Source organism: Balaenoptera physalus, assembly GCF_965194825.1.
Source record: "Balaenoptera physalus genome assembly, chromosome: 3".
Classification (NCBI taxonomy): domain Eukaryota; kingdom Metazoa; phylum Chordata; class Mammalia; order Artiodactyla; family Balaenopteridae; genus Balaenoptera; species Balaenoptera physalus.
Genome location: NC_138890.1, coordinates 44,698,523 through 44,712,723, shown reverse-complemented (window position 1 = coordinate 44,712,723; position 14,201 = coordinate 44,698,523). Strand labels below are relative to the sequence as shown.

Sequence of the window (14,201 nt, the reverse complement as noted above, 5' to 3'; positions counted from 1 at the left end):
ATACATGTTTTTTCATTTTCCATACTGCCAACTCTCCTCTCAGTGAACTCCAGTTTAACAATGACCTTTTAAAGTGAGTCACCCAGAGTGGAACAAATATTGGGTAGAATGACATATCACCTTCTTTCTTTTGCATGTCATACTTCTGTTAATGCAACCTGCCACTGTATTTGCATTTTGGACAAATATCACAGTGTTAACCAAGACAGAGGTTAACGTGAGGTGAATCGCCACATCTTTTCCACCTCTAATGCCACATTTCTCCAACCGTGTATTTAATCAGAATACAAACACAAGTCATTAACCACTGAGTAGTATCTAATCATTTGTAACAGCTTGTACAATCATTACAACAGTCAGTCACGCAAGATGAATTACCTGGTGTGTTTCTGGACACAATTGGTTTCCATGACTTTCCCTGAAAAGACAAGGCCAGGTTAGAAGCAGAGTAGCTGTGCTTTTGTGAAATGCTGGGGAAAGGACGGAGCAATATTATGAAGAGGAGAGGTGGTCCAAAGGTGGGAACTTAGGAACTGGATTTGGTAGAGAAAGCCACTCCTTTCCCCAGATCACATGATTGCTTCTTTAGGCCCCTGGTTACTGCTCGTCAGTCACAGAGTTGTTCCAACATCGTGGGCAATGGTGTTAAGCTGCTTTATTCTTTTTTTTTTTTGGCCGGGCTGTGAGGCTTGAGGAATCTTAGTTCCCCGACCAGGGATTGAACCCAGGCCCCGGCAGTGAAAGTCCTAACCACTGGAGTGCCAGGGAATTCCCTAAGCTGCTTTATTCTTGAGTTATTTGAATTCAAGGAACTCACTTGGGTTTTAAAACACTTCCCTAGGACACGTACCCATAATTTCCCAAACTGTAACATGCCTTTGTATGAAGGTTAATGGCAAACTTCCACTAAGCTCCAAATTTCCTTTTGCAGTGTTCACTAGGGATAGATGTGGAGACACACGACTTTCACTGTTGCTCAAACAGGCTGAGATGGTTACTACTAGTCAGAGCTCCTCACTTACTACCAGTTTCTGTTAATGACTACAGAACAATTTTTTCCCCATTTTTACAGGACCAGGTGCTACGTGCCTGTACCTGGCATGAAAACTATAAACCCCGGTTCATGATTTCTTTTTGCAATGTTTTAAAACTTTTTTTTTTTTTTAAGGCAGGGGAGGGCAGATACAAGGTCATGGACCAGCTCAAGAATCTAATGACAGCTATGGACCCTGTCCTCTGAAAACTGCAGATATGCATGTACAAGTGCTTTTGCACACGATTTTAAGGGGTTCACTGGTCCCCTGAGGTCCATCTGTGGACCCTAGGTTAAGAAGTTTTACTTTAAGGGAACAAATAAGAAGACCGGGGTGATTCACGGCTCTCTTCCTGGGGCATTCCTAGCCAGAGGAAGAGGCTGGGTCAGGGTTTCCTCCACCCCAAGACAGTGATAAGAACAGTACTTCCCACTTAAGGCAGTCAGGAGCATGAAACGAGTTAGATATGTCAAGAATATAGCATCATGGGACTTCCCTGGTGGCACAGTGGTTAAGAATCCGCCTGCCAATGCAGGGGACACGGGTTGGATCCCTGGTCCAGGAAGATCCCACATGCCGCGGAGCAACTAAGCCCGTGCACCACAACTACTGAGCCTGTGCTCTAGAGCCTGTGAGCCACAACTACTGAGCCCGTGAGCCACAACTACTGAAGCCCATGCACCTAGAGCCCGTGCTTCGCAGCAAGAGAATCTACCACAATGAGAAGCCTGTGCACCGCAACAGAGAGTAGCCCCCACTCGCCGCAAATAGGGAATGCCCCCGCACAGCAGTGAAGACCCAACGCAGCCTAAATAAATAAATAAATAGATAGATAAAATAAATTTTAAAAAAAGAATATAGCATCAGGACTGGCACAGAATAAGTGTCCAATAAATAAAGGTGCTCTTCTTTTACTTTTCTTTCCCAAAATATAAACTCTGTCAGGGGGATGACGCTCAAAGCCTTTAGCATCTTGGGGAGGATGAGTTTACCTCTAACCTCCTTGACGGGGATGATGAGGGCAATGACAGAAGTGGGACTCTAAGGAATGGGGAAAACGGGCAGGAAGCAGAATCCATCCACTCCCAGATCCCCCTGGAGTTTCCAAAGCTCTGAAGGGCTTCATCCCACCTGGTCCTGCCCTCCTTACCTCGAAGGAAAAATGCCAGAAGCAATGCCAACAGCACAAATCCCAGGGAGGGAGCAATGATCTTGAGCAGGTTGTAGTTGTTGGTCATTTTTATCTGGTGAGACACAGGGAAGGCGACCGGGTCACTCATTTCCGAACAGCATCCTCCCGTGAGTTTCCCATCACTAGCACATCATCCAGTGACCGGCAGCTTCACTGCAGCTCACCACCTTTTGCCCAATGTGTCTCAAGATCAAAACAAAGCCAGCCTTACGAATTAGACTTTAAAAAAAAAAAAGTGGAAAATCTGAAACATTTTACCCAGACCCTTCCCTCAAATTTTCCTAAGTCTTAAACACCAGGCAGCTGGGCTGTGGGGTGTGAAGATTAAAAAAAAAAAAAAAACTGTCCTGTAAGCTGTGGCCTCCACTGTCAAATCTCTTTACTGGACATCACCTAAATCCTTTCAGCTCTACCTACACCTGTGTGTTAGTTCTTTTCCTGGCTGACTTAGACTTCTAGAGGCAATAAGATGAAAGAGAAAGTGGAACTCAGTTTCAAATTTTCTGCAGTGGTGGTTCTCAAAGTGTAGCCAGGGGACCCCCCCATGAGATCAAAATGATTTTCAGGACACATTATTTGCCATTTTTACTGTCATTCTTTCACGAGACGTACAGTGAAGTTTCCCAGAGGTTACGGTTATGTGACATGTGATGTGAAGGTGTCAGTGCTCTGATAACATAATATGCAAGATACGAGAACCTCTATCTCCTATTGAGCCAGACATTAATGAGACTTGCAAAAATGTAAACCAATGCCACTTTTCTCACTTATACTTTTTCATTCAGGAAAATGTAGTTATTTTTCATAAAGTATTATTTATGTTAACGTCTGATGGGTTTCTTATACTTTTTAAAATGAATTCATATTGTTTTTAACTTCTCAGTTTTAATTTTTACGAATATAAAGGGGTCCTGACACCAAATAGTCTGAGAATCACCGCTCTACAGGCAGCATCTAGCTCCCTGGGGGCTACACCATCTCCCATTGGCCAGGCCAGGCTCCATCCCCTCAGCTTCCTATCCCTTCTCTTACAAGGCAGCAGAGGCAGGGCAATAATCTCTCTCTGAGGAGAGAGAAGGGGAAGAAGGAAGAATGAATGAGAGCTTCACTTTTCCCTTATACGTTGTCTATACTACCTGACGGTTTTACATGAAGCAGCTTGAATCACTTTCATAATAATACAAATGAATGAAGGATAAGCTCAGAAAATAAGAGGAACGCTGGTGACAGGTGTTGATTCTGTGGAATGTCACTAATTCTGGGGCAGCAGAGGGACCACATAATAATTTCAATGTTTTTATTTATCCTTCTTTTTTCTTTCCAAAGCGTCTGCACATATAGAAGTAACGATATCAACATTATTTCTGCCAAGAGTACAAGTCTACAAATTCCTTCACTGTTTCATAACAGTTGCAATGTATTTTGCCCTTAGATAGATCTGCTTCCCCAGTCCATTTCCACAAACCTTTACTGTGGATTTTAAAACTGTAGGTCATATACTTCAAAATACTTCACAAAAATTTTTACCTGTTCTGATTCAAATCCATTTGGCACAAGAAATGGCGTCTCAGATGCTGGGAAGGAGAAAGAGAAGATAATGTTTATATTTCCTGTGGGAGAATAAAATGCCACATCCTGAAATAGACACTTCAGTTGATGTGTTTAATCCTTTAATCCCAACTTTCCTTTGTTTGCATAATTTATTTATGCACACTTGTTTTGGTATGTTTTTATCTAAAGCTCATCTGCTGTCCAGTATTATCCCACAGGAGCATCTCCATTTTACAGATGGGTAGAGTGAGGCATTAGGCCAGCAGGCAATTGAATCTAAATTTTCTTTAAGCCCCAGTAATGCATTCAGGACTTTTCTCCAGCAAGAAAACCTGTCAGTCTATCAGTTAACAAATATTTATTAAGCATTTATTACAGGCCATGCACTATTCTAGCTGTACCATCGACCTTCTCGATGGAGTTTACAACTTAGTACAGAAAACCAAATTTAAACAAATAATGTAAATAGTTGAAAAAAAGCAATTGTGCAAAATTCTGGGAAGAAATAGTATAAGGTGTCAGAGGTACATCATAAGGATGGCTGACCGGTTCTAGAGGGTCACATCCTTGAGAATGTGAAATTTAAGCTGAGACATGGAGTCATGGATTTATAACTGATAGCTGAGTTCAATAAGGGAACCATACTGAGAATCTACCAAGTACTAAGCACGGTTCTGGGCACCAAGAATGCAGAGATGAATATGGCATGGTCCCACCCTCATGAAATTTACAGTACACTAGAGGAGGGAGACCAGAAGCTTATTTCAGCCTAACAGGCCAAAGGTAAGGATGCAGGATGGACAGGCTGCTGGGGAGGGTGGGCAGAGGGAGAGGCACTTAGCCCCACGGTAGTTCAGTGAGTGCTATCAGAATTAAGCTCCATGAAGACACTGTCCCTCCGTGCCCGCCCAACAGTGGGACTCCAACACTGCCTGGCACATACTTGGTGCTCAGTAAATGTTTGTTGAACGAGTTAACACCTGAACTGAGTTAAGGTTGTGTAACAAAGAACAAAGCAAGATGGTAAAGGCATTTTAGGTAGAAGAACATCAGCAAAGCTATGGAAACATGAAACAGGATGGGTCCCATTCAACTGGCAAGCGTCTGTGAAGGTGTAAAATGAGAAGTGGGGGGTGGCAGGGGATGGCATGGAGATGGGCAGGAACCAGTCACGGAAGGCCTTTTGTTTCATGCTGCTAAGTCTCCCTTTAGTTCTGTAAGCAGTGGGAAACCACAGAAACGTTTCAAGCAGGTTATGATCCAGTTAGGAGGATAAGAGAACAGCCAAGAAGAGATTACTATCTATCTGATTCCAGGTCTGAAATTCAGAGCTGGAAGTGAAGGGAGAGAGACAGATTCCAGAAATGCTTAGGAGGGAGATCAAGAGGATACGGACATTGAAGGTGGGGTGAGAAAGAGCTGAGTCTTAGACAACTTGAAGTTTCCTCCTTGCGGAAGTGGGCCATTGCCTGAACTGTCCCCCTAGGACTGGGAAGAGCAGACGTAGCAAGGCAGGGGACAGAAAGGCAAGGAGCTCAGATTTAGAGTCGCTGAGCGTCAGGTACCAGAGGGACACTGCAAACCCTATTTGCGTAACAAGCAGTTGACTGATTTGAGTCTGAATCAAACTCGGGAAAAGGTTGGAGCTGGAGATACTGATTTGGGAGTCATCAGGATCCAGGCGGCAGATAAAAACCTCAGAGTGTGTAAGAAACCCAAGGGCTACATGTCCAGAGAAAGAGGGGAGCAGGAATCCTGAGAAACCCTAGCACTTAAAAGGTAGGCAGAGGAGGTGGAGGAGAAGGAAGAAGAAACAGGGCAGGGAGCAGCGAGTGAGAGCAGTGTCCCAGGGCCAGGGCAGGGGAGAATGTCCAGGAGGGATACAACGTCATATGTGCAATAAAACCTTCCCACAGAAGCAGAACACAAAGCCACACACAGAGGAGGCCGGAATGTAACAAATAGCTAGGGTAATAATTATTGAAATTGATCGCTGTTTCCCCCAAGCTTCTCTGCACTCAAGGCAAAAGGAGAAACGTGACAGGTTTTGTAAGGCTCATACTTTGGTACAAGAGAGCTTACTTGTTCTACAGGGAAAGTGACTTGTTGAATGCCGAGGAGCATAAAACTCAGAGGGGGAAATTCAGCATGTTTTCATATCCTACGACTTAGTTAATGTTGTTTTTCTCTCAGCTATTATCCCCTAGAGCTGGAAACTGCAGGAAAGTATTCAAAATTCCTACCCTGTTCTGTCAAAATCCTGCTGTATCACAATCATTTGTGATGGGTAAGCCTGAAATTGAAACCATCAAAGAGAAAAGCCAGCCTGGGTCATTTCTGTCAGAGCTAATCTGTATTTTAAATGGGAGTCGTCTAAAGGGAGACACATTTTGCAAACACAAACCCTGCTGAGTGATACCAGACAGCACTTTTTCTTCTCCTTCTCCTCCTCCTTCTTCTGAAAATGCCAGAAGCCCAAATGGAAGTACTCATAGGGCTGCAGTGTTATACACCAAAGAGCAACAAGAAATACACATTGGTGGTTGGCTTTTCTTCCTTGTGAAAAGTAGCAACGCCTGCGGCCGGGGGATAGGAGTTAGACAAGTCCAGGCTATTGGTTTCCATGTCCCCTGTGTTCTGCTGGCCATTACATTCTCAAGGCCCTGAACGCTGCCACGAGCACGTTCAGGCAAAGGCAGAGCCTCCCAGAACTTGCAAGAAAAGCACTTCTGTGAGAGAGGAATTGTAGTGGGTTGAATATTGTCCCCACGCCCGCCCCCCGCAAATCATGTCCAAGTAGAACCTCAGATTGCAACCTTATTTAGAAATAGGGTCTTTACAGACGTAATTAGTTAAGGATCTTAAGATGAAATCATCCTAGATTTAGGATGATCCTAAATCCAATGGCTGGTACCTTTACAGACACAGAAGAGGACACACAGAGCCACACACAGAGAAGGTCATGTGAACACGGAGGCAGAGATGGGAGTGATGCTGCCGTAAATCAAGGAATCCCTGCGGCACCAGAAGCTGGAAGAGGCAAGGAAGTATTCTCCTCTAGAGCCTTCTGAGAGAGTAAGGCTCTGCTGACACCTGGATTTCAGACGGCTAGCCTCCAGAACTGTGAGAGAATAACTTTCTCTTGTTTTAAGCCACCTTGTTGGTGATAATTGTTACCGCAGCCCTGGGAAACAGATACAGGTATTAAAGGAAATTGGCATATGAAGAATGAGAGTGGCCTTCCACGGGGGAAACCAGCCTAAGAAAGAAGAAGGAAATGGGTGCTGAGCACACAGAAGATGACTAAATGGAATCGAAAGGCCTGGCATTAAGCTCCAAAGAGCATTAGTCTAATACATTATTACTAGCATTCCACTGAACATTTAATCCTCAGGAACAACCCTATGGGGCAGGCGTCAGCCCATATTGCCACCGAAAAAACTAAGGTTCGGAGGGTTGAGCGATGTGATGAAGGTCAAACAGACCGTAGGTGGTGGAGCTAGAATTTGAACCTGTCTGACTGACATCAACACCTATGCTCTTAACAACCTTATTATACTGGAGTTCGAGCATAATTGTACCACGTAAATAGCATGTTCCACTGAGGCAAGAAGGAATGCTCAGTATAATGATGTGCATTGAATCTAGAAAAGTGATGGTCCAGAGCCATGGTCTCCAGAGAGGGCTCAGCGCTCACCTTGACTGTGCAAGGCCATCCACTGGGAGTGGGGAAAATGAGAGCTTCTGTTTACATTTAATTAAATTGAATCCTTGCAACATTTATTCGGGAGGGATATATTCCAACATGTATATGTTAGTATGGAGGTGTATTTGAACAAATTATCAATAAGTGTTTTACCACTAATAATACATTTTTAGCCTGGTCAAGAGAGGAAGAATGAGTCACTTGGAGACTATGGTAGACGAAGTAATGAAACCCAAAGGTGTCCATGTCTAATCTTCAGAATTTGTGATATGTATATGTATGGCAAAAGAGACTTTGCAATGCGATCAAGTGAAGGCTCTTGAGATGGGAAGATTATCCTGCATTATCCAGTGGACCCAATGCAATCACAAGGGTCCTTATAAGAGGGAGGCCAAAATGTCAAAGCTGGGTAGGTGAGGATGGAAGAAGAGGTCAGAGAGAAAGAGAGAGTTGAAGATCCTATGTTGCTGACTTAAAGATGGAGGTAATGGGCTGAAAGCCAAAGAAAGCAAGTGACACCCCAAAGCTGGAAAAGGCAAGGAAATTGATTCCCCCCCCCAGGCAATTCAGAAGGAATACAGCCCCACCAACCCCTTGATTCTAGGACTTCTGACCTCCAGAACTGTAAGATTAATCTGTGCTATTTTAAGCCACTACCGTTCAGGTAATTTGTAATAACAGCAACAGAAAACTAACACAGAGACACTGGCCTCCAAGATCTTCCAAGACAAAAGTGGCTCTGGGGATGGGCACATGGGATGAAAGGAAGATTGCCTTTTTATTTAAAAGTTTTTTGTACGCTTTGTAGTTTTGTCATGTAGGTGTAGTATCTATCTTAAAAAAAAATTAGTTAAATTGCAAGAACAACAACAAAAGAATCTTAAGATTAACCACGCTTTTCCCAGGTCCATGCACTCACCAATGCTTCTGATGAATATCAGATTTTCCTACAAGGTGAGAATGTATTTACATTAAAAAAAAAAAAAACCAAAATAGGGACCCCTCGGCAGCTAGAGTTCTCACTGTAAATTAGTAAATTGGCTTGCTGGTTTAATTTTAGGCTCTTGAGTTCTGGGTATACATGGGTACTCTGAAAAATGGAATTTCTGTAAAAAATTAACCCCAGACCTCAGAGCACAGTGAGGCTGTCAGTTTGCCTCCCTCATGCTTTACCACCACTAAGTATTTCCCCCAGACTTCCTGGCTCTGTGACCTTGGGCAAGACATTTCCTCTCTCTGAGCCACAGTTCATTCATGTGAAAATGCTGCTATTTTACCAACTGATCTCCTATGTCTTTTTTAACCTTTATATCTCTGGATAACTTTTTACAAAGTATTTGAATGACCTGAGAAAATTATCATTACATAGTAATTTTTTTAAGGATATAAAGCTATACTTAGTGTAGGGAATGAACATGTAAATACTTCAAAATATATATACAAACACATGCATACCTCTTGTTCCCCAAAGAAAACTAAAAAGAAATCCAGGCTAAATACACCTGACTTTGAGTGGAAATATTGTAGGCAATTCAATTATTTTTATTAATACTTTTGTATGATTTCTAATTTTCTCAAATGTGAAAACTTTAAAATATTCCGTGTATCATGTGTTAATTACTGGAAACTCTGCAGGATGACTTAGTCAAGGGCAAACTGTTAGGGGTGTGTCATTTCTCTGAAGCAAGGCCACAGTGACATTCTAAGTGAAACTTTGAAGATAGCTGTTAGAAACTCATTCACCCGCAGCCAAAGAAGGGTTTTGTGGTGCTATTAGAAAAAGACACCTCCTAAGATCTAAGAGTACTGAGGTATGAAGATGTAACAGGATATATATATTAGTCATTTTTAAAGCTCAAAAACGGTTTGTTTTTTTAAATAATGAGTGCATATAAAAACTGGTGAAATCCGAGTAGAATTTGTAGTCCAGTTAATTGTATTGTACTGATGTAAATTTCTTCATTTTGATAATGTACCGTAATAGTGTAAGATGTTGCCACTGAGGGAAGCTGGAGGAATGTGTAGCTCTCTCTGTACTATTTTTGCAAGTTTGTGGAAGTCTACAATTATTTCAAAATAGAAATTTTTTAAAAATTAGTTTAAATATCAGCCATTTCATATAGTTCAATCTAATCTATGCATGACACGTAGTAGCTTTGCAGTAAAGACTTGAACAAAAATGTTGAATGAACTTTAAAGCAAGTTTTAAAAGACTACAGAGAGAATGATTTTGTAAACAATTTGAACATTTTTATGAAAAATAATAATAGATGTGACTATGCTATTAAGAACAAAAAATGACCTGACAGGATATAGCCCAAACTGTTACAGTATTATCTCTTCATCTCAATCATTTGGGGCGGGGGCTGGGTGGAATGTTTGGAATACAAGGAACTTCAACTTTATAGTGTTTTAACTTTTTATTTTACAAGAGCATGTATTTATTTCGTAACATGAAAAATAAAGTTTAAATGTTAACAGTACGGCATGAAAACACCATCTTTCCCTTCAGAGGGCTTCTCATCTAGTAGGGTAGGGGGCAATGTTCAGTGTACACTCAGGAAAACAAACCTATCCAAATAAATTCACATCTGCCCTTTCTAAAGAACACATCCGGTATCTGGATGGTATAGATCAAGGGCTGCAAATGACAGCCTAGGGGCCAAATCCAGCCTTGGCCTGTTTTTGCACAGCCTCAGAGCCAAGAATCCTTTTTAGATTTTTAAATGGTTGGGGAAAAATCAAAAGAAGCAGAAGAACTCATAACACATGAAAACTGCTGGTACTTTGTATTTCATTGTCCATCAGTACAGTGTTATTGAAGCCTAGAGACACCATTTGCACGTGTGTTATCTCCGGCTGCTCCTGCAGTGTTAGGGCAGGGTTGAGTAGCTATGACAGAGACAGCACGGCTTGTAAGGCCTGAAGATGTATTATCTGGCCCTTCCCAGAAAACGTTTGCTGACTACTGGTAAGTGAGTCCACATGCAGAAACAATGCCCATGGAGTCAGGGAATTAAATGTGTTCTATCTGAGTACAATTTTGAAAACCTTCAGACCTTCACACCCGAGGGTGTTGAGAGACTTCCCTTCAAGGTGGTTTTATTCCTGAGGGAGTAGACTGGACCCCACTCTCTTACTCAAATAAAACCATGTGCTTTGTGCAATTCTGGAATGGCACTGAATTTTTAGGGTAGAAAATCTATTAAGAATCTGTTTTGAATATTGCCCGTTTCCAGCCCATTAACAGAAATGTGCTTCAAAACTCCTAGAACTTCCCTCTCAGAATCAGTTTACTGAGCACTATCACAGGCCTGGCATAGTGATGAGCACTTCATGTAAATTATTTCACTTTAATGCTTACAAAACCCATTTTACAGATGTATAAACTGAGGCTGAAAGTTTAAATCACTCATCCAAGGTAACATGGACAATAAAAGGAAATCTGAACTCAACTCAACTTGGAATGACTCAAAAAATCATGATGGTAACCTCTCTGAGAGAAAAGAAAAAGAGCATATTAAAATCCTATTTGAAAATGTGAACTCTCTAACCAATGGGTTTCGTGCCAGAAATCACTTGGAAATAAGAGCACTATCTTCTTAGTGGGTACATTTTAAAACTCATATTACATATGTTGACTCAACACTGAATGCATAGACACTGGGGCTCATCGGTCTCTACTTTTAAAACAAATTTAGTTTTGAAATAAGTCAATTCAATGATGCAATCTTAACACAACCTAGAATTTTAAAAGTCAGAACTTCAAGCCTTCAGAGAAGTTTCTTTCCTTTCCTAGGTAGCAGCTGGCTTATGCTGTCCCCTTGTGGCTTACTTGTGGTATGGTCTTAAAAATCCAAAGAACAGCAAAAGAATCCAAAAGTCTGAATGTTTTAGATTTGAAAGGAATTCAAAATTATCTCCTCTGACTCCCTTTTTTAATCAAGAGAAAAATTAAAATCTAGAGAGACAGTTTCATTTGCTCAAGGTTTCACAGTAATAAGTAACAAAGGAAGTAACCAGAACCCATACTTCCTGACCTCACCTGGCAGCACTAAAGCAGTTCTGGAATTTCAAAATACCTTTTGAAAACAGAAACAGGCATTTACTGAATTCACATACTTCCTTTAAATTTTGGAGACCCCAGCATGTTTTTGATGTGGAATGATCAAAAAGAGTAGATGCACTTCAATCAATCAATCAAGAGAGCATTACATACATGAATCAGGTGTTCCTTAGCTCCAAGAGCATAATTGGGTAGGGTCCATTTAACTTTGAAAGGAACCAGAGAGCAAATTGTGTTGGCACCCAAAGTGGTTCATAAAGGGGGAGGAATGATGCGATGACTTCACGTCTTACACAGGTGAGGTAACAGAAGGAAACCAGAGACTCAGAACACCATTGTTTGAGAGTCACCCAGTTCTAAACTGTGTCTCAGCCTTCCACTGTCTCCAAGGATGCCCAGCAGCACAAATGTCCTCATCATTGTGACAGCCCAGAGTCACCACCTCAGGCTACTTCTGCCGCGTGCCAATCTCTGCGTGTCTCGGTGAAGCACAGACAAGACCTCATCCCTAATCCTTCCCCACTGGACTCCTCTCTGAGGGGCAATGCCTAGCACTGCTCTGCACACACCAGCTGATCCCTATGTTTTAATTGAGGGATGGGGCAAGGTGCACATTTCACAAAGAACCCTCTGGATTATCAACAACAATAATAAATGGATACCATGTACCAAGCACTTACTCCATGGCCAGCACAGTGCAAAGTGTTTTCCATGTTTGATCTCAGAGCATTCTGCACTAGGTACCATTACTGTCCTCATCTCACAGCGGGAGTCCTGTGGGCTAGAGACGTCAGGCAACTGGCTCAAGTGACATAGCTAGGAAGGGAGAGAGCAAACCTCAGAGGCAGGATTACCTACCTGTAGAGCCCAAGCTCTTATCCTCTGGGCTCTGTGGCCTTTGGGAAGTGTACCAAGAGCTCACATACACTTGCTCTGAAAAGATCAGTGCTGGAGGGTGCCTGACCATGCTATTTCATGGCACAGTGGGAAGTGGTCCTGTTGGAATGGAACCCTAGTCCTCCACTGCCTAGGTGGGTACAGTTTCTGAAAAGACATTCTAGAAATTATTATTATTGATGACAATGTTAAGCATGATGGAAGCAGCTAAAAACGCACAGAGTACTTTCACATTTATTATCACGTTTGAACTTCAAAATGAACCTATGAGGTAAATAAACTTGGGCAGAATTATTGAAAGGGGAGGAAACTGAAGCCCCGAGAGGTCTCGTATCTTGCCCAAGGCTGCAAAGCTAGTGCTGATTGCCAGTAAATGGTAGAGCAGTGATGTCTGATTCCAAGTTCCACTTCTGTTTCCCTCTTCTGCTTCTGGGTATCACAGGAGTCAATAGTCCACAAGTGTGGGTAGGTTCTTGCCAAAGGGCATGGGTACCTTTATTCATTGACTTGTTTGTAGTGGGGAGAACAGCTACCTCACGTCCTCACAGAGCTCACTGAGGTTTATCTATTGATCCTACCCTCCTGTGAAACCGGAGATGTCTCCAGCGCCTGACTTGGCGTCCGAGGGACATTCTGGTCTGCAGAGCGGTCACCCGGCTCACCTGGGTAACCATTAGTGAGGACCCACCTTAGGGCCAGCTCCGAGTCCTGTTTTCAGTGGATGGTACCTTACTTCACTTTCACTTTCTGTTCGCCTTTCCATGGACATGCCTCTCCTAAAGCTTGCCAACTTTCTTTCGTCTTATTTGGTTGACCTTTCTGAAGGAGAGCTGTTAGATGCTAGAATTACACGGATTAAATCCCAACTTTATTAATGGAAAAAAAAAAAGCATTTGTACGGTTGATCGATGTAACACTATTGTGAGAAGCATCATGAGAATCCACTTTTTGTCCTTTTCCTTCATCCCCAGACTGCCAGCCTACCAACTGATTCCAGCCTGCGAACAGCACCGGGCATGAAAGATAAAACAAATAGGCTACTGCCTCGCAAAAGATGCTGACTTTGAAATCAACTGCATCCAATTTCCTTCCTCCTAACAACGCCATTTGTGAGTGAAAATGAGCTTTGCTTCATTCCCCCGCCTTCGTCTGTTCCTTCTGCTAAACTTGCACTGAGAATGGCAACTCCTCCTACAAGTTCTTTATGCCCTTGATCAACTGAGGACCCAGAAAGTGTCAAGTTCTGACAGGACTCAATTTTGACTTCAGTGAAATAGTGTAGCGCAGGGGAAAGAGCTCTGATTTGGGACCCAGAAGAGAGTCCTACGTAGGACTTACTTCCTCTTCTCTTTGAAATTTTTTCGTGCTTCTCTGCTTCAGTTTCCTTCCGTGTAGAATAAGGAGAGTCGACTACACCAGCAATTCCTAAATGCCTTCCTGGGGCTAGGGCTGGGCTTCAGGTTCTTGGACCCACCCCAGGGGTCCTCATTCTGCAAGTCTTGGATAGAGTAGGGCCATCTACGCTTTGACTAAGCTCTCTGTGGTTCCAGCCCATGGCCAGGTCTGGCATAGACAGACTGGATGATCTCCGAGTTCAAGGTCTTGGTTCCCCAGTCTTCTCCTACCTCCCTGGGAGGTCAGCGTGAGATCTGATTGCTCTCCCACCTTCATTTATGCCAACCTAACTCCCCTGTCTCCTATCTCCATTTCTAGACCAAACCCTACCTCTCCCATTTTTGACGGCCCCCCCTCCTC

General features: G+C 42.8%; 1 protein-coding gene across 2 annotated transcripts in view; it reads right to left on the bottom strand.

Moving 5' to 3' along the window:
* Window positions 1-14,201, bottom strand: part of TIMD4 (T cell immunoglobulin and mucin domain containing 4) — a 69,625-nt gene that overhangs the window by 700 nt on the left and 54,724 nt on the right. For both annotated transcript variants that reach the window (XM_082453937.1, XM_082453936.1), the window contains exons 6-8: window positions 3,754-3,800; window positions 2,185-2,278; window positions 379-418 (exon numbers count right to left, since the gene is read on the bottom strand). In XM_082453937.1, coding sequence (XP_082310063.1) covers window positions 379-418; window positions 2,185-2,278; window positions 3,754-3,800 — 181 coding nt within the window. The remainder of the gene's footprint in view (window positions 1-378; window positions 419-2,184; window positions 2,279-3,753; window positions 3,801-14,201) is intronic.